This window comes from Chanos chanos, chromosome 13 (assembly GCF_902362185.1).
Source record: "Chanos chanos chromosome 13, fChaCha1.1, whole genome shotgun sequence".
Classification (NCBI taxonomy): Eukaryota; Metazoa; Chordata; class Actinopteri; order Gonorynchiformes; family Chanidae; genus Chanos; species Chanos chanos.
The window spans coordinates 9220311-9239119 of NC_044507.1; the positions used below are offsets into that span (position 1 = coordinate 9220311).

An 18809-nucleotide genomic window follows, 5' to 3' on the forward strand; every position below is an offset into this window, starting at 1 on the left:
GTGCTTTTGTCTGTCTCACTCAGGTGATTTCCAGTTTGCCGTGGCGTCTGACGATAACTCTGAGTTCTGGCTGAGCACAGACGAGAGCCCAGTAAATGCCAGGCTCCTGGTCTACGTGGGACGGGTAAGCGGTCCACAGTGGTACCGTAGTGCTTTTGTGATTCATATAGATGAGGGGAACATGAGACAATAGTGCTATACTCACACAAAAAGGCCTAGGATTCAGAGATAATGACATTTTACACACTCCATTCAGTTAGCCAAGCTATGCAAGTGCCGTTTTTCACGGTCATTGTTAGTCATTATCTCTTTTTTTTTTTCCTGGCTGTTTTTTTCCCCCCCCTGTTTCGGCAGGGGATTACGAATCGCTCTTTAAAATCCGTATAGCCTTCAGCCTCAGATTTTACCCTGCCTGACCTTTCCAAACAGGTGGTTCCCTCACATAACTCCGCTGAACTCTAATCCATCGTCTCACTCTGATCCTTCATGTACAATACTTTGCTGGTGACTTTGTATTGTGATGGGATGTGTCTTAACAAGAGATGTCCATGTCCTCAGGCAGAAATGAAATAATTTATGATCTTTCTCTGCAGGATATCCGTGTTCTCTCTCTCTTTCTCTCTCTCTCCTTTTTTTGGTCTATGTGCTCATGTAGTTCCCTGCAATATTAATATATATGATGTGCTCTCAATGTGAGGATTACTACATATGGCGATATGTTGTTTCACTACTGATGTCATCCTGCAGTAATTCTGTTAATGACTGATGTACGACTGAGAAAGCAAATGTTTTTTTGTTTAATGCTGTAGTCCTGATATAAAGGGTGAAAAAAAGGAGAAAAGCTGATGAGAGATGGTAAGATTAGTCTTCCACTGGACTGTTGCTAAAAGTGAATTTGTGCGCCGCAAACACATCACTTGTCAGGATGTCCTGCTGAGTGTACAGGAAGGAAGTCGAGTGAGATTTTTTCAGTCATTAACAGAAGTGGGAACCTCTCAGATTTGATCCCTTACCCGCCTCCTTCCCCACCTCCAACGTCTTCTTTCTGCTTGAGGAGTGATGGTTAAGGCCACGGCCTGCCCAACTGTGTGAGCTCTGAGACATAATAACAAGCCCATCTCCATGACGACCACTGAGAGGTGCTCTCTGGGCTGCCGGGATCACAGAGGGGGCAGTCTTAAAGCATCATGAGTGTTCTGTTCTCTCTCTCTCTCTCTGTCTGTCTCTCTCTCTCTCTCTCTCCTTTTTTCTCTCTCTCTCTCTGTCTGTCTCTCTCTCTCTCTCTCTCTCTCTCTCACTCTCTCTCTCTTTTTCTCTAACACCTTGATTTCTAATGCTTTGATTTCTAATCAAAATGCATATCCACCACCTAATTACATATCATAGTTCCTGTGGCGATTATGCCTTTTACAGGGTGAAGCAGAGAAGTGTAAGATAAATGAACACACTGACTTGGCAAAACACAGTTGCTTAGCTAGAGACCAGCATAACTGTATTTGAATTGTGGTACAGGAGGCGCCTGTATCGATTACATCTGATGCGAGGTAGCATTACCGCGCACACGCGGCATGGTGCTAGCCACCAAGGGCTTGATATCTTGCCACAGAGGCGTGATCGATTGAGAAGACGGCGTTCCGAGACGGCCCTTTGTCTCAGTGAATAATGGCCGTCTGTCCAGAATTCAAAATGATTTCCAGTAGGCCAATGGGCTGACGGTCTATTTTTTCCCCCTACGGTTTGAGAAATCCACTGAGGCGTCAAAACAGCGCTGCTGCGAGCGTCCGTGTGTCGAAGGCGGCCCATTCAAGTGTCAGTGCTCTGAAATGGAGTGTTGTCTGGAGGGCTGGCCCTCATCTCAGAAGGCTCAACTTTGTTTAAAATAGCACGTCTGACGCTCAGTCTTTTCAATTCTGTCCACTCTCTTCAGCAAAATTGAGAGAGAGGTCACAGCAGAAAAACAGAGAGAGAGGGAGAGAGAGAGAGAGAGAGAGAGAGAGAAAGAGCGAGAGAGAGAGAAAGAGAGAGAAAGAGGGATGGTTGCTATGTAATAGTTCTTACGTTCTTGTATTCTCCACTTCTGCCCCTTTTTCATTTTCAGAGGGCTCAGGGTCACAGTCAAGCTGAAATGAATGTTCTCAGAGTAATCCCTCGTTTGGTGAAAGTTCACATCTCTGAGAAATACTGGAGTGAAGAAACAGAAAGGAGTTATAGCATAGGGAATACCAGCCTTCCATAGAGGCATAATGTGGCTTTGTCTGAAAAAAAAAAAAAAAAAAAAAAGGTTTTTATGGTTCCTTTGGAAACCACACCAAAAGGCACAGATGTTCAAGTACCTCGGTCATATGTCCACACCACACCGTTTACCTTGGAGAGCAAGTGGGCAGTCAATCACAAAATGTCAGTCAATCTCCCCCCCCGTTTTTCTCTCCTCTTCTGTTATAGGAAAACATAATGTATTGGCCATAAACAAAGATGATTCATCTCGGGAGTTTAAAATGAGTAATTGCTTTTGGTATCTCCCCTGTCATTTTCATAAGCGCTGAACTGAAATAATGTGCGTGTGTGTGTGTGTGTGTGTGTGTGTGTATGTAATGTGGATGTACTTAGTTTTAGCTGTCACACGTTTCAAACGGACTATTTAAAAATGTGTCAGGATGTTTTGGGGTTTTTTTGCGTTTAATTTTCTCTCGGTGGCCTCCCTGAGCACTCAGTCAGTCTTGTGTCGTATTGTCGTATGTGCCCGCGCATGGAAACGCTGACCCAACCCTGTGCGTGTTTAAGTCCACTACAATCCTTCTGTGCTCTGCAGGTTTTAGAAAACGTTTTTCCGGTAGGAACATTCCAGTGGAAATGTACTGTACGCCCGACTTCTTGGATTCTAGGTTGGAGAGTATTTCAGACGCTCCACTAATGCCTTCTCGTTTTAGCCCTCGGAGACAGTTCGTTTTATTTGGCATTGGTGGTAATTAGTTTTGGCCAGGTCATAAATGTGGGTTTGTGCTTAAAGCGACAGAGCCTGTGTGTGTGACGACAGCAGTAAACACACTCCATTTGATGGTGGGGGGTGGGGGGGGGGGGGGCGGATTGAGGGCGGAGGAAGGAGGATATGACTCTGGTGCTATATGGAGGTTGCCCTTCCTTGATGTTGGTCGCTGTGTGTTTCCATATACGAGACACAAGAAAGAAGCCATTGAGTACAAGCTGTTTACGGAACCAGGAGGCATTGCGATTAATTACACCAATGTGCAACTTGCGCTTATGTTTTAAAAAGGAGAAAAATGACAAAGATAAACAATTAGAGGCATGCCTGCTGTGATCTCGTCCTTGTGCTTTCATTACGGATCAGTGACAGCAGGGGCCCTAATTAGAACAGCAGTCGCTCTGGCCTAGTGGGAAAATCAGTAGTCTCAGATGCGACTGTAGGCAGGAACAACGCGCTTTATTTCTGAAGAGCCCGAAGAGCTGCTCTCACGCTCCAAACTCTTTCACTCCCAACTCATTTCTTTTCCCTTGCCCTTGTGGATTTTTTTCTGCCTCTCTCATCCCCCCCTTACACGTCTTCGTTCTTTCGCCCTCGTTCTCTTGCTTTCGTTCCTTGCTTTTTTTTTTTTTTTTTTCCTCTGTCACTCTCTTTACCTCTGCTTTACTGATGCTGTTTCAGCTCACGGATATCTTTGCGGCGCGATTCATGTGCCGTTCAGGAGCAGACGGACTTTTCCAGCAAATGCCGTGTTGTGTCTGTTTAATGTAAATAATCAGTGGTTCCGCTGGTGACCTGTTTTTCATGATGAGGCATAATCCTGTGTTTACTCGCTTCGCAATCATTCTTCCGCCACTTACAGTGTAGCAACTGCCTCTCTATAGCTCTGTTTGACTTATTCTCCTTATTGTTTTTCATCACAGCTTTGACCACGAAAACAAATCTTAGATTTACATCACGAATAACAACAAGCCATAACTAGCATTTTTTTTTTTACCATTAGTTACTATTCGTTATTATTTGTTGTCTTTACACAGTATGAAAATGTGGCTACAGTAAAGGGCAGAGGATTAGTGAGACTGTTCATTGGGTTTTACCGGGAGTGTGTAAACTACGCTTGCTCTGTTGTTCAGTGTTATTTATGTATTACTCAGTTCACGCGTTTAGACGTCTTGTTTCCTAAACGTAAGTCTATATGAGACCGCAGTGGTGTGGATCAGTGCACATGGTTTGTGTTCACTGACATCTTTGACAGTAGATGTATTCACTGAGAGACCACCAAGTAAATCGCAGCTGTAGACAGCCTTCTCTGTGCCGAAAACCTTTTTTCTTTCCTTTCACGCTCTTTTTTTTTTTTTGCCAAAGCAGAATATAGGTCCTGTGAAACCATGTTTGATGTATACTGGATTTTAAAGTGGTGTTTTTTTTTTCCTGTGTTACAGGAAAAATAGCTCCAGAATATAGGTCCTGTGAAATGATGTTTGATGTATACTGGATTTTAAAGTGGTGTTTTTTTCTGGGTTACAGTTGGGCTCTGAATGGACTGCTCCAGGGGAGTTCAGCAAGTTCAGGTCTCAGTCCTCCAAGTCCGTCCAGTAAGTATGTCTTCGATGGATTTATCACAAGTCACACTGATGCATGATTAGCTTTAAGCACACAGACACACACACACAAACACACACACACGCACACACACACACGCACACACACACACACACACACACACACAAACACAAACGCAAAATCACCATCCGTTGGTTCTCCGGCATGATACTGGTACTGACTGAAATGTGTCATTAGCTCTGATATCTGAGATCTCTCTCTCTCTCTCTCTCTCTCTCACACACACACACACACACACATACACACACACTCACACAGACACACACAAACACACACACAGCAAAGCATTAACAAACCAACAAAAGGCGTGCAAAAAATGAGTCAGTATTCAAAAGCCTCTCTTGATGTCCTAAGTGTCCTCTAGCTGAATCCCAAAGGGTTTTCTATTCATAACTGACAATACAAATACTTCAGATGTCCTTTCCTGACATAGCACCCGCACAGTTCTCTGTTCATGCTGTGATTTAATACTCGATGTTGGTGATTTGCCTGCTAATTAGAGGATGTTTCTGTCTCTTGTGTAACATAATCAATTAAGCCCCCCTTCCATCAAATAGCTTTAATCTATGGAAGCTCAGTAACGCTGTGATCAGGAGAAGTCATCGGATAATGCGTCTTAATTATTGATTTTAAGGAAAATGTTCTAGCGCTCGTTTCTTTGTACACTGGTGTGATGGCTAAGGAGAAGACTCTAGAAGGTTCACACATTTTTACCGTCGAGCAGGAAAGAAAATGGTCAGCTGTGTTAATTGAATTGCCTTCAATAGCATTGATCGGATTAAGGTCCAGCTGGCAAAGCTGCATCTCAACCACTTGTTATTTTGCCCAAAAAAATTCTCTCAAACCCCATTCCACAAATACAATAAGCCCTTTATTCATCCTGCAATATAATACTCATTTTTCACAAACAGTTTCTCACAAAAATTATATTTACTTGTCCCCGTTGGCAACTAGTCATCAGCATAAGTGGGAGATAAAATGATATGTTGTTTTTCTTCTGTCTAAAAGATATTAGATGATTCAATAGTCCCCCCCCCCCCAAAAAAAAATCATTGTATCAGTGATTTGAGTGGGTGAAGATGGTTGCCTCTGAAATGAACTCTGCCCTTTTCCCTACTGTGGAACACATACAGCCATAATCAGAATTTTGGTTTCATACGATTGAATTACTTTTTTCTGAAATTCTAGGTACTGCCAAACCAGCTCTTTATGCTATTTGGGTAAATATTAGCGCTCGCTCCAACAGTCAGTCGCACACACAGGTAGTGGCAGGAACTCCATGGGGGACTAAGCTGTGTGTCCCTTATGTCACTTAGAAGCGTTTGATTCTCCTGCATTATTCATCCTGTATGCCCACCGATAAGCACTCAAACCATTTTACCCACCCGAGCGCGGGAAGTGTTGATACAGTGCGCTAGGGGAGAGACACGGCGGCGCTAAACGCAAATAGCAGGCCGCGGAGACGCCACAAAGCGGTTAACCTCTCCTCGCCCTCATTTTCTGCAGTCTGAAGCGGGGGTCCCTGCTATGATGGGATTTTAGTACAGTTTATTGAGCTGTGGGGGGTGATTGAAGCCGCTCTGCAGGTAAGAGGTCAGAAGACCAGGGAGAAAAAAAAAAAAAAAAAAGTTTGCAAAGGATTTTACCGCTAAAGGAGTCAAAGGACAATTATTTAAGCGTAGTTAAAAGACATCCAATTTTCACACAGTTATCTCATCAGGCTGACTACTCTCACAGACACACACACATACACACACTGACGTGCAAATATCTCCACAAAAAAAAACAGTGCCATAACTCATATTTGCTGCCAAGCGGGCCGTAAGTCACACTCCTCAGTAATATTCTGTTCCGTGCAGATTGCCATAATTACTCTGTTGGAACCGGCTCAGGCATGAAGAAATGTGTCTCTCCTAAATATGAGAAAAGAGGAGTAACTTCTCCTGCTTTCCCACGGTTCGCTGCTGTTTTGAACATTCACTGAATTTTTGCAAGTGTTTTTTACCTACACTCAACACAAGCGAGATATTTTATTTTACATTTTATTTTCTGGGCCACATTTTTAATTTGTAGCTATGTTTTTCCTATTTTTAAGGTCTCCATTTAGACTCAGTGAAAAAGAATGATTCTTAATAGCCTGGAAGTCTTGAGGCAGATATGTGGAGAGCTTTAATGCCTCCAGATAAACTGAAAAATGCTGCACAGCTGAGACTCCCTTCATGTTGAGTGCTTATGGTTTAATCCAAGTTTTATACCATCTAGCCTCATAATAACCATATGATTTCCTTCTTCCAGAGAGAGATAGAGAGATGCTAATGGCTGACAGTGTGATTCTGGAGATGTCGGCAATGATGTTTTCCGTCTTTCCAAACTGTCATATTATATCCACAGAGGGCTTTGGATCAGTGAGAGACCTCCTCTCTGTTGATATGTGTGTGATATCCTTGGTTACGCATGGCAGTCATAGTTCTCACACCACTGTTAAATTGAATAATCAAAAAAGGAGACAGTGTGAGGAAAACAAGCTAAAGGGGGAGGAGGTAACGCTGTCTGTGTTCTATTTTTCTCCTTTATGACGCGAGATTCCAAAACACTGCAACAGGAGGAAAACAAGCACCTATTGAACCGTGGAGAAAAGATAGCAAAGCATTAGGAGGTGTATGGTATAATGTAACCTGACAGGGCGGAAATTCTACGGAAAAACCCGCGCCGATATTTGTTTTGACAGGATCCAGCGGAGGTCCATACCAATGAAAAAGGGCTGCAGTTTTTTTTTTTCCTTTCTTTTTTTTAAATCATCTCGCAGTATCTCTAAAGGAGAGGAGAATCGCACCTAGCGTCACACAGCTGCTGAGACGTTCACGGACAGTAGGGACGCTGTCTTTGCGTGCTGAGATTTCTGTTTTTGAGAGAGAGGGCAAAATGTCCTCCTTGCCTTCAGCAACCGTGGCTCTGCTGGGATGACTGAGTTTAACATCGTGTACTTTCAAAGCAAACCCAGATACCCAAAAGATACCTTATAAAAAATAAGGGGAAAAAAACACTGTCAACAAATCAAGCTGTTGAGGCAATTAGCTTCTCGTTGCCCATATGTTCATTCCCATTCCCTTACTCAGAGACAACTTAGGCTGTAAACCTAAGTCTGTGTGTGTGTGTGTGTGTGTGTGTGTGTGTGCGTGTGTGTGTGTGTGTGTGTGTGTTGCTTATATGCAGAGACAGCAGTATTGTACTGAATGTTTCTTTCTCATGCAGAGTGTCTGACCGTTGCTCAGGGTGACCAATGTTATTTATGTAGCTAATCAGAGCAGTTATCACATCTCAACCACCTATAATGTCTCCAGCTTGAGTTATGGCACTAGGTATAAATGAATTCATTTTGATTAGCAAGTACATTTTACAGGGTCCTATAAAAAGGAGCAGTAATGTCCTTAGATAGTGTTTTAACGATGATGTAGTTGTGAGTGGAGCCAGGAGCAAAGCCACCGTCTAAAACATCCACGTAGACCAGACACTCCTCTGCCAATGTCACGGTATTATAGCATCACACGACACACCCTCAGGTGCATTAGAAAGATACAAATACACTGCACTTCACTCTCTCCTTCTGTTGCGGGTACTTTAACTGTGTGTTCGCCATCTGTAGGCAACACATTAAAATAACAGTCTTTATTAAGTCATTAACAAGACTCTTAATAACAGTGTGCAGACTTTTCACTTCTGTGCATATGCTATAGCAGAGTGAATGTAACTGCTACATTATGTATGGGCTAGAGGCCCGTTTTCCTCTCACTCTGATGAACAAGATCTCTCTGAGGTGATCGCTGCTGGTCTTATACGCTTTGCTGTTTCCTTTGCTGTTACAGTCTAACGGAGGCGCAGTGAACGAACGTAGATCCAGTCAGGCCAGACATGGTTCCTGTCCGCTCAATCAAACAGAAAATGCAGATTCATGGTGTGAATAAGCACTGGTTACGTATCCTGCCCAACACGTAACGCCTTCATAATGAGAGTTCCTTCGTTTTCATCAACAGGGTCATGAACAGACTCTAAATAATGGTGTCAGACTGTTTGTCTCTGTGTATTGTAACACTTCAGGTATTAGTAAATTATTGTTATTATATTAGTTAATATGGGTTTTTTTCACATTTACAGGTGATATAAACAATGGTCTCCTGAACTTGTTTTTTTTTTTTTTAGTGAATTACTTATTACTGTTTTGGAAAACAGTAACAGGTGATCTGTAAACAAACCGTGTAATTTAATATATTAATTATATGCCTTCTCTTAGTTAGTGAGTTGTAGAAAAAAAAAAAGTTTGACAATGTATGCAGGAAATCAAAAGGAGTATGAAATGTGTGTGTGTGTGTGTGTGTGTGTGTATGTATGTGTGTGTGTGTGCGCGTGTGTCAGAGAAAGGACAGATAATGATGGGATGGTGACAGAAATAGGATAAAGGCTTATTGGTCTCTCCGGGTTCCCAAACAGACCTTGGGTACAGTGAGTGACAGGGGCGAGGTGTACTGTTCTGGCCTAGACCAGTATAGACTCAGTTTTCTGACTCTGGTTTGACCTGGTCACAGAACACTGACTTACTTCAGTTTTTTTTATTTTCATCAGGTGATCAAAGCCGTTTCAACCTGCTTGTCAACATGTCACTGCTCTAGTCTTTAATCATTTGATTACAAAATCGTCATCCCTTCCAAAGGGCAGGGCTGTTTCTCTCTCTCTCTCTTTTTTTTTAAATATTTTGCTACAGTTCTTATTTCCCTTAGACTGATTTAAGGAAACTATTACTCAAATACTCCACGGTGCCACATGGAAATACCACATGTCATGCTGTGTTTTTACAGCTACACTTGTTATACTCTGGCATGACTCTTATTCCGTTTGTGGAGGTTTGCCTCGTGTTCTTAAAGTGAATGTGCTGAAAAATCATGAACGTGTTTGAGGCTGCAGAAGGCGCAGCTTAATGTGATGTGCAGTCATGGGGGCTTGTTGTGTTCGCTTTGAGTCGGTAAACCAGTTAAGAAGACAGGCAGGTCTCCTGGGTTTTAGTCACCTTCAGATGTACTCATCGATACTGAGATGGGCTTCGCTGACCTTTGACATTAGCGCAGGAGAGAGAAAAGCTCAAATCAGATTCAGGGCCTTTTTTCTGATGGCATGTCTGACATTTCTGTAGAGGTAGTGCCTTATGATTGACAGCAAATGTTGACATTTCTTCAATTCCATCTCTCTCTATCTCCTTCTCTCTTTTTCATGCTTTCTTCTCTGTTCTTTTTTTCTCACTTTCAGATAGAACCATTCTCCTCCTAACTAAGGTCCATTTTCGGTTGCTGTCCTTGGTCAATTACTCTGTTACTGCTTTGAAACACCAAAACGACTTAATCAGTAACAGTCATCATTTTTTGATAGGACACAATTTTTAGACTCTCCAAAAGCTTTATTTCTTGTGGGTGCTCATTGAACACGGTTTTAGTAGTTTATCATCATTAGCTACTTTGCATAAATATATTGCAGTTGTTGTTTACTCGAATTTAAGACACCATATTTCCCTCAGAGACATTCTCTTTGACAACTGTTTAAAAGATGGTGAGGTTTTATGGCTCAGATCGTAGTAGTTTCACATGAAAATGACTGAAAGCAAAGGCACATCGCTCAAACAGTGAAGCTTTACCATAGTCTCTTTAGACTCACTGGGGTAGAGGCTTTTGCATAAATGTATGGATTGCCCTGTAACCTCCAGAGTTTCTGAATTATTGAGGGAGCACAAGCTGCTTTTTCTTTTTTCTTTTTTTTTTCGTTGAAAAAGCTCTGAAGTCTTAGAATATTTTAACATTTTTGTAACTTTTGATGGAACTAGTGATGCAGAGCACTTTGGTTGCATGAGAGTGCATTATGTAGCATTATCTTGATTTTGATCTTGATTATACATTTTTAGCATATTTTGGTTGCTGATGACAATTTGATCAGCATAAATTATGCCTGTAATGAAGCTTGTTCTCAGACATTCGTATCTTTGTGGCTTTCCCATTTTCTGTTCCACTGAATTATTAAGATACATACTCAAGACAGAACCAGCAATTAGTCAAACAATTAAAAGCCTGTCCTACCATCTCTCTCTCTCCCTCACTCCCTCTCTCTCTCTCTCTCCTCCTCTCTCTCTCTCCCTCTCTCTCTCTCTCTTTCTCATGTGGTTGTGTCTTATCGTTCCATCTCTGTCTGGATGTGCACTCATTTGTCATCCTCTGTTACTCTTTCTTCTCTCGGTTATCATATTCCTGTGCAGTGCCGTGTCCCCTGTCATTAACACACTGCCCTGGGACGCCCGTGCAAGGTCTCTGGACAGTTATGGCCCTTTAACGTTAACAGCACCGCAGATAGGAATGAGTAAAATAGTGCTTTAGAATAAAAAACCAACTCCTGAACTGTATCTCATTCTGAAAGTATTACAAAAACACATTACTATATTCTTTGTTTGGGTGTAGTTGCTATAATGAGAACAGTTGACAGGCAACAAAGAGGGGCCTACAAAAAGAGAATTACAGAGAAGCGTGTTGTGCTGAAGCAGTCTAATTTACAATTAGTGAACTGAACTCCGTGCCAAGAGTTTATTTGGAATGGTTACAAGAAAAATCTTGTTAAATGTTATTGGGGTAACCAATAAAGGTAATTCTCTAAATAAATGTGATGAGCGACTGTGGGCAGGTAGGACAGCGGTGGTGCTTACTGGTCACACGGCGAGTTAGCGAGTTAGCAGTTCAAAGGCAAATATGCTTTACAGAGAAGCACTGGTGAGACTGTGATGCTGTGGAACTGATTTCTTTTGTCCGCTGGTCTTAGAGTCCTGCTCTGGGCGACAGTGTTGTCAGCTTTATCCGGTACTAGCACATTTTAGACCAAAACATGGTTTCCTTTGTCAGGGAGTTAAGACTGGATCTTGCAGCAAGACAGTGATCTCAATGACATATCCATGTGTGTAAACCTTAGAAGCTGGTTTGTACAGAATATTAAGGCAATGAGCAACAAACACAGAAATAAATTGTGTCTGGAGGGATGGTCTCAAATCCCTTTTATTGTGATCTCTGTTGTCAGAGGATAAGATGGGGTAGAAAAAAAAAAGAGAAAAACAAAAGCAGCTGAAGTAGCTCAGTATTGCTCAGTATTGCTATTGTTTATTGTATTCCATTATTTTTGTTCCCTTTTATGACTGTCGCTGAAAATGATAGACATGTCTTTATTTCTAAGCGCCGCATGCCTTGTAAACTCACATGAAGTGCTGTTTAGGGCCAGCGTGTATTATGTTTTATGGTATTTTGTCCTTGTAAACAAGATGCTCATTACCAAGGTGTGTACAGCTCTTCCTATCTCTCTTTCTCTTTCTTTGTCTGTGTATCTTACTACGCTGCTTATACCCATCTTCCTCCGTCGGTTCCACAGTTACTTTCTTTGTCTGTCTGTCTGTCTCTCTCTCTCTCTGTCTCTCTCTCTCTCTCTCACTGTTTCTCTCTCCCATTTCCTTTGTTTTAGTAGACTACGTATTGGCTCGCCTGTTCTCTTTGTCTGTCATGGTAGCCCATTGTGTCTGTACGCACCCATGGATTATTTTCATCAGACAGCCTGTGTTTACCTGTCAGTCTTTACCAGGAGCAGCCCTTAAAGCTGACGAGGCACACTGCTCCATATCGCTCTCTGTGTTTTAAGTGTGTGTTAGCGCTTGTGTAGATGTGTTTGTGTGTGTGTGTGTGTGTGTGTGTGTGTGTGTGTGTGTGTGTGCGTGTGTGACAGTGTTTGTAGGAGAGAGAGAGAGAGAGAGAGAGAGAGAGAGAGAAAGACAGAGAGAGGGAGGGAGGTGGAGAGATGTCAGGGTAGACTGAGATGTGAAACTTCAGTGCAGATCTCAGGACACTAAAAAAAGGAATACGTCTACCTCACAGTTTAAACCGTTTGAGATTATGTGATACTTTTCTGCAGGGGCATATGCATTTAATGCTTGCAGTTTTATTAGAGGGGAGCTAAAGGGACACACACACCCACCCACACACACACACACACACACACACACGCCCAAACAGTGCCAGACTTGATAATAAAAACTGGGACATTTTGTTTTGTCACCATGCCAACACACCTGCTCTGATTTCTGAAATACACAATATAAAGCAGATCATGCGTCTCACTCAGTCTGGAAACAGGGAGACAGCATTGACACTGACACCCCTGGGCTGCTTGTTTTTTTTTCCCCTCTCCGTAAACCTTTTCTGTCTCTGTCCAAGACCTCCTCAAATTCCCTGTCTCTTCTCTTCTCTTCTCCTCTGCTCCCCTCTAAGGTTTCCCCTCCACCTTTCTTCTCTCTTTGCTTGTCTAGTTCAATATATTTCAGCCCCCCCCCCCCCCTTTATTCGATAATTTCATAAGACAGATCGGTATTTGAAAGGTGATACTGTGCATCTCTCATTTTGTACTTTCTCATTTTCTAATTCTTCTTCCTTGTCATCTCTTTGCCTCTTTCTCATGCACTCCACCCTATATTCTCTGTTTTTCTCTCTCTTTCATTTCTGCCCATGTATACACACACGCGCACGCACGAACGCACACACACGGGCATACATACATGCAAACAAGCTATTTGGATGCACATTTGAACTAATTATGTTTAGCACATTAGCTGAAGGCATGAATATGTATGAACAAATTTACTCTTTAGAAGCCTCACGTAGAAAATATCATTTCTCAAATTATTAGGCACAAGTAAACAAAATGAAGTAATTGGACTATGTAAACTTAATGAAAGACTCTTCCTGTGAACTTGTCATTTCATTTCTCATGGCCTAAATAAAAGAACCGCTTCCCTCCGAGTTGAATACGAGAGTGGCATTGACACACATTTCGCCGAGCGCTGTGAGTAATTGTTTGCAGTGGTGCTTAAGGAACTAGAACGATGTGGGAGACTGAGCAGTGAACCAACTGGAAGCAGTGGCAAAACACTGAGAATGAGTGTGGGCCAACTGTAGTAGATGTGTTTTTGATTAGCAGTGTGACATACTGGAGCAATGGGAGTACTCCTCTTAATGAAAGGAGGAGGCGCAAATAAATGTCTGAGATTGATTGATAAGGAGATGTTCTAAATATTTATCTACATCCTGTTCTAACACACACACTCGCAAAAAACAACATAATGGGAGAATTTGCAATGGTACTACTGAATGAGTGGCTCTTGTCTTAAATCTCTCTCTCTCTCTCTCTCTCTCTCTAGCCTTATCTCATCAAGACGGTACTACTTTGAGATTTTACACAAGCAGGATGACAAAGGCTCAGACCATGTTGAAGTTGGGGTAAGTCTGAGTTTCTAAAAACCTTTATGAGGAAAATATGCCAACAGCTTACTGAGATAGTCATGAAATGTTGGTATATTTATCTTGAAACCTGAACACAGTAGGGTAGCATTTTAAAGAAGTGTTCGCTTCACCAAAGTTATCAGCAAATGACATGAAGTGGAATTAGACAGCCGAATAAGAGATGGGGTTGTTTGTCTCAGGCGTGAGTTGTGTTGTGGCCTCTAGAGTGAAGGTTATCAGCCTGAATCAGGTTCTCTCTACAAGAGCCAACACTCCTCCACACTTTAATTAATGTCATACCTTTGTAGCTCCACAGTTGATTCGCTCTTTTATGGCCTCGTTTTTTTGTTGGTTTTTTTTTTCAGTTCATTTCAGATTTATTTGCCTTTCACTTTTCGAGGTTGGTTTCATGTTAGTTCTGTTTTTCCCTTTCCCTTTCTTGTCAATGCTCTTCATAGTTTATCTATCTATCTATGTATTTATCTATCTATCTATCTATCTATCTATCTATCTATCTATCTATCTATCTATCTGTCTGTCCAACTTTCTGTCTGTCTGTCTTTTTCTCTCTCTGCAGCTGAAAACTTGAGGGTACTTGTTGGAAGTTATAGTCAGTCACAACACAGTTTTCAGACTCGTACTGTACTTTCTTCCTCTTTTCTTCTCAGGGAAAAAAAAAAGTTTCTCTGTCTTTGTGAAGTGAGAGGAATAAGCTGGCAAAGAGGTCAGTGCCGTTAGGCTTCTGACAGTGTATTAATGAACTGGAGAAAACCACACAGGGAATCAGAATGTGTGATCTCTGCAGTTTCACCACTGCAACCAGTACAGAGACCCAACGTTTCATATGCAGACTCACAGCTCATCATTATTCTCAGGCAATTCAGGCCGAAGCCGCGATAAATCGGAAAGGTTAATATACCCATCTATCAAGAGAAACGTCTAGCCCCAACATCTTGATTTCAGGAATACCGACGATATTCCGTTCCTTTGATTACACTCGTGATGTCCAATCAGGGATGCTGGGAACTTTAGAATCTTTCATCAAGCTAAGGTGCTTTTACACAGAGACAGGAAAGGACAATTTACATTTAGTCCCTTTATGCATGACTCAAGGAAGGAAACTGTTGGAGGATTCAAACAAGTAGTATTCTGAAGCGATAAAAGAGGGAGAGCCAGATTTGAGAGAGTTGTTGTGAGGCCCGTTAATCGGCCCGATGTGCTCCCTCTACTCCTGTCACTTTTCACTTAAGTCAAACTCGAGCAGAAAGTGACATTAAACAAACAGGAACGCAATTTGTTATTTAAAAAGACCAAAAATAAATATATTTCGAAATCAATTCACTTCCTCATCAGAGCGCTGACGCAGCTTTCTGTTTTTCAGATTGTATTATGCAAAACAGTTACTCGTGTTTCTCGCAGTTTTCTAGCAGTTGGACTGAATTGGGTCTCATTTCAATATGAGTGCGTCTTTGTCCAAGAATGAATACCAGACAAGCCATACATAAACAGATACACCGGATGTAGATAAGGAAACAGAGGAATACATAAGAAATAACCAGTAATGTGCCCGTCTGAAAACGTGTACTGGTTAAAAGAAAAAGAGGCCCTCTCTTTGTGCACCTCTTTTTTTAACATCTGTTCTCCACAATTCCAACACCTTCAAAAGTCAACAGCACCCCGAAAATGAAATAGTGATCTCCATCTCTGCACTTCACATGGAAAAAAAAGAAAAAGAAAAAAGAAATAACGGTCGTATATATTCCAGAGGCCGTGGGTTGAAAGGGTGTGGGAAACAGGAAGAATATGCGCTGGCTAACCCACAGCTGCCGTTTTTTTCCAGTGGGCTGGAGTGTTAGCGGACAAGAATGTTTGCTATTATGGGATTGTTTTATACCTCCCTGTTAAGGGTCGCTCACGTGCACCCCCACCCCCCCCACCCCAGACCCGCCTGCCTGCCTGCCTGCCTGCCTGCCGCCGCCCAATTAGCGCACCCCATGTTACAGCGAACCAAAGCCTCAGCAAAGACATACGGCGTGACATTACACCCACCCGTCGCCTTTCGCGTCTTCGATAGTCTCGCTCTTTTTTTCCTTAAACGAAGCTCTATCGACTAGTTCTTCGTGCATTTCGTCCCGTCTCCCGTCTTCATTTTTCAGTCGTCGTGTCTGTTTTTCATAGTACCGCCGCTTATTTGATTTATTGTCAAATCTGTCTTTGATAATTGGAACATAGGTGACAGAAACCTTGCTTGGCCTTGCTGCAAGAGAGCATTGTAGTGTCATTGTGATAAGATCAATAAATTTGGTTACACTACTCTGAAAACCAAAAATAACACACTTAGTCAAATCCAGTTATCCCATCATCAAGGACACAGTCCAGGGCACTAAGCATGAATGAGAGAGAGGGAGGGAAATTGAAGTAAAAAGAAAGAGAGAGAGAGAGAGAGAGAGAGAGAGAGAGAGAGGGGAAGGGGTTAGAAAACAGAGACAACTTGGTGCCTGAACATTAGATTTTATAATATGTAGATTACTACGCAAACAACAGATGAGAAATGGCAGGAAATGGCCTTTTTGAGACATTTTTCGAAATCTTTTCAGAAATTCTGTCTCTGTACACTGACTAGTCCCATTCATAGGTAACGTAATGGTGGAGAGACAGCCATGTGTACGTCTTTGTCTGGCTTCCTCTGTGTGTGCCGGTGCTTCTGACAACAGGTTTCCCATGGCAACACATTCGTGCTCACAGTGGTCTGATTGGGGGAAGGGGCCTTTATCCAATGCCAAGACAAAAGACATATTCAGACCAGGGCAATTCTGAGAGCAGAGGAAAAGGCTACTAGTGTGTCAGCTGAAATATAAGTCTATTTTTGTGGACTCTTTCTGTGTCTGAGATCAGCTTTTAAAATGATACATGCAGTGATTCTGTCAGATGAAGCATATTAACACAACCCTAACCAGACAAAACATTAAAACATTCTGGAAATTTTGCACAGTAGCATGACATTCTTTTGATTTGTTCTCAGTATCAGCGAAACATTACATTGCATACAGCCATTTCCTCTTGTCAAATCTGACCTTGTTAAACAACAGAGATGTCTGGCATAGAGACATTTTCAGACATTTTTATGAAACACAATATATTACTTATAACTTACTGATATAAGTTCATTCGATATTAATTTGACATTTATTAAGAATGGTCCACTGTATAGCAGTACCAGACACAATTAAGGGAGTAACATCAAACCACAAAACATGAAGAATGAAATTAGACTGGAATGGAATCTGGTCTCATTGCCTGAGGATAACTTGTATCCAGAGAGGAAAAACAGTATCAAAAAACCATATGTCAAGAGACGGATTTTACCAGACGCAACATGATGAAATACTGCCGACTGCCCCTGTCATTTTATTCCGACTTTGGTATATTTTTTTATTATTTTCCTTCCCGTATTGATTTTCTTTCCTTTCTGCGGAAAGTTCTGGGCCAGTGAATGAGTCCTGTGTCTCCGCAGAGAGAATGTCATCGCAGAAACGAGTTCGAGTACAAAAGCGCGAGCTACTCGCGTTAGCGCCGTTGACAGACGCACCGCTAGACGGTCGTTCTTTGTAGATTTGTCGCACCGCGGCAGCACCTTTCTTTTTTTTCTCTCTCCGTCTCAAAGACCAGCTGATAACGACCCAACCCCACGTTCATCACAAAAGAGAGAGACTCTCAAGTGTTAATGGGTTTTACCTTTTCATTTTGTTTATGATACCAGCTTCCAATCTCACACATGTAAAAGAGCACTGAGACGTGTGTGTTTGTGCGATTTAAAAAATAAAACCTCCTAAGTGGTGATATTGTCACTTTCTTTTTTTTTACTTCATCACATGTGGATGTTATCTTTGAGACAGAAGAAATTTGAGGTTTTCTGGAGAACCCGTAAAGAATCACCAAAGAGCTTGCTTATAGATCTACAAAACACAAGAAATTTGTCATTGTGTTTTTGCGTCTTGAAAATATTGTTTTGTGTAGAACGAACATGCACACAAACCAAGGAGACTGCAGTATGATCCTATAGTCTGTGTTAGCTGAGGTACTGTAGTGTGTTGTGACTTTGCTGTAGACACGCAGGGAACACTGAAGTTGCCTTCTGGACGAGTAGGGTCTGTCTGACACGGCAGAGCACACGGGGAACACTGAAGTGGCCTTCTGGACGAGTAGGGTCTGTCTGACACGGCAGAGCACACGGGGAACACTGAAGTTGCCTTCTGGATGAGTAGTGTCTGTCTGACACGGCAGAGCACACGGGGAACACTGAAGTGGCCTTCTGGATGAGTAGTGTCTGTCTGACACGGCAGAGCACACGGGGAACACTGAAGTGGCCTTCTGGATGAGTAGTGTCTGTCTGACACGGCAGAGCACACGGGGAACACTGAAGTTGCCTTCTGGATGAGTAGTGTCTGTCTGACACGGCAGAGCACACGGGGAACACTGAAGTGGCCTTCTGGATGAGTAGTGTCTGTCTGACACGGCAGAGCACACGGGGAACACTGAAGTTGCCTTCTGGATGAGTAGTGTCTGTCTGACACGGCAGAGCACACGGGGAACACTGAAGTTGCCTTCTGGATGAGTAGTGTCTGACACGGCAGAGCACACGGGGAACACTGAAGTGGCCTTCTGGATGAGTAGTGTCTGTCTGACACGGCAGAGCACACGGGGAACACTGAAGTGGCCTTCTGGATGAGTAGTGTCTGTCTGACACGGCAGAGCACACGGGGAACACTGAAGTTGCCTTCTGGACGAGTAGTGTCTGTCTGACACGGCAGAGCACATGGGGAACACTGAAGTGGCCTTCTGGATGAGTAGTGTCTGTCTGACACAGC

General features: G+C 42.5%; 1 protein-coding gene across 1 annotated transcript in view; it reads left to right on the forward strand.

The window, feature by feature from the left end:
* b4galnt4a (beta-1,4-N-acetyl-galactosaminyl transferase 4a) overlaps nt 1–18809 on the forward strand; it is an 80157-nt gene that overhangs the window by 49726 nt on the left and 11622 nt on the right. The window contains exons 6-8 of the mRNA XM_030790609.1: nt 24–124; nt 4508–4575; nt 13860–13938. Coding sequence (XP_030646469.1) covers nt 24–124; nt 4508–4575; nt 13860–13938 — 248 coding nt within the window. The remainder of the gene's footprint in view (nt 1–23; nt 125–4507; nt 4576–13859; nt 13939–18809) is intronic.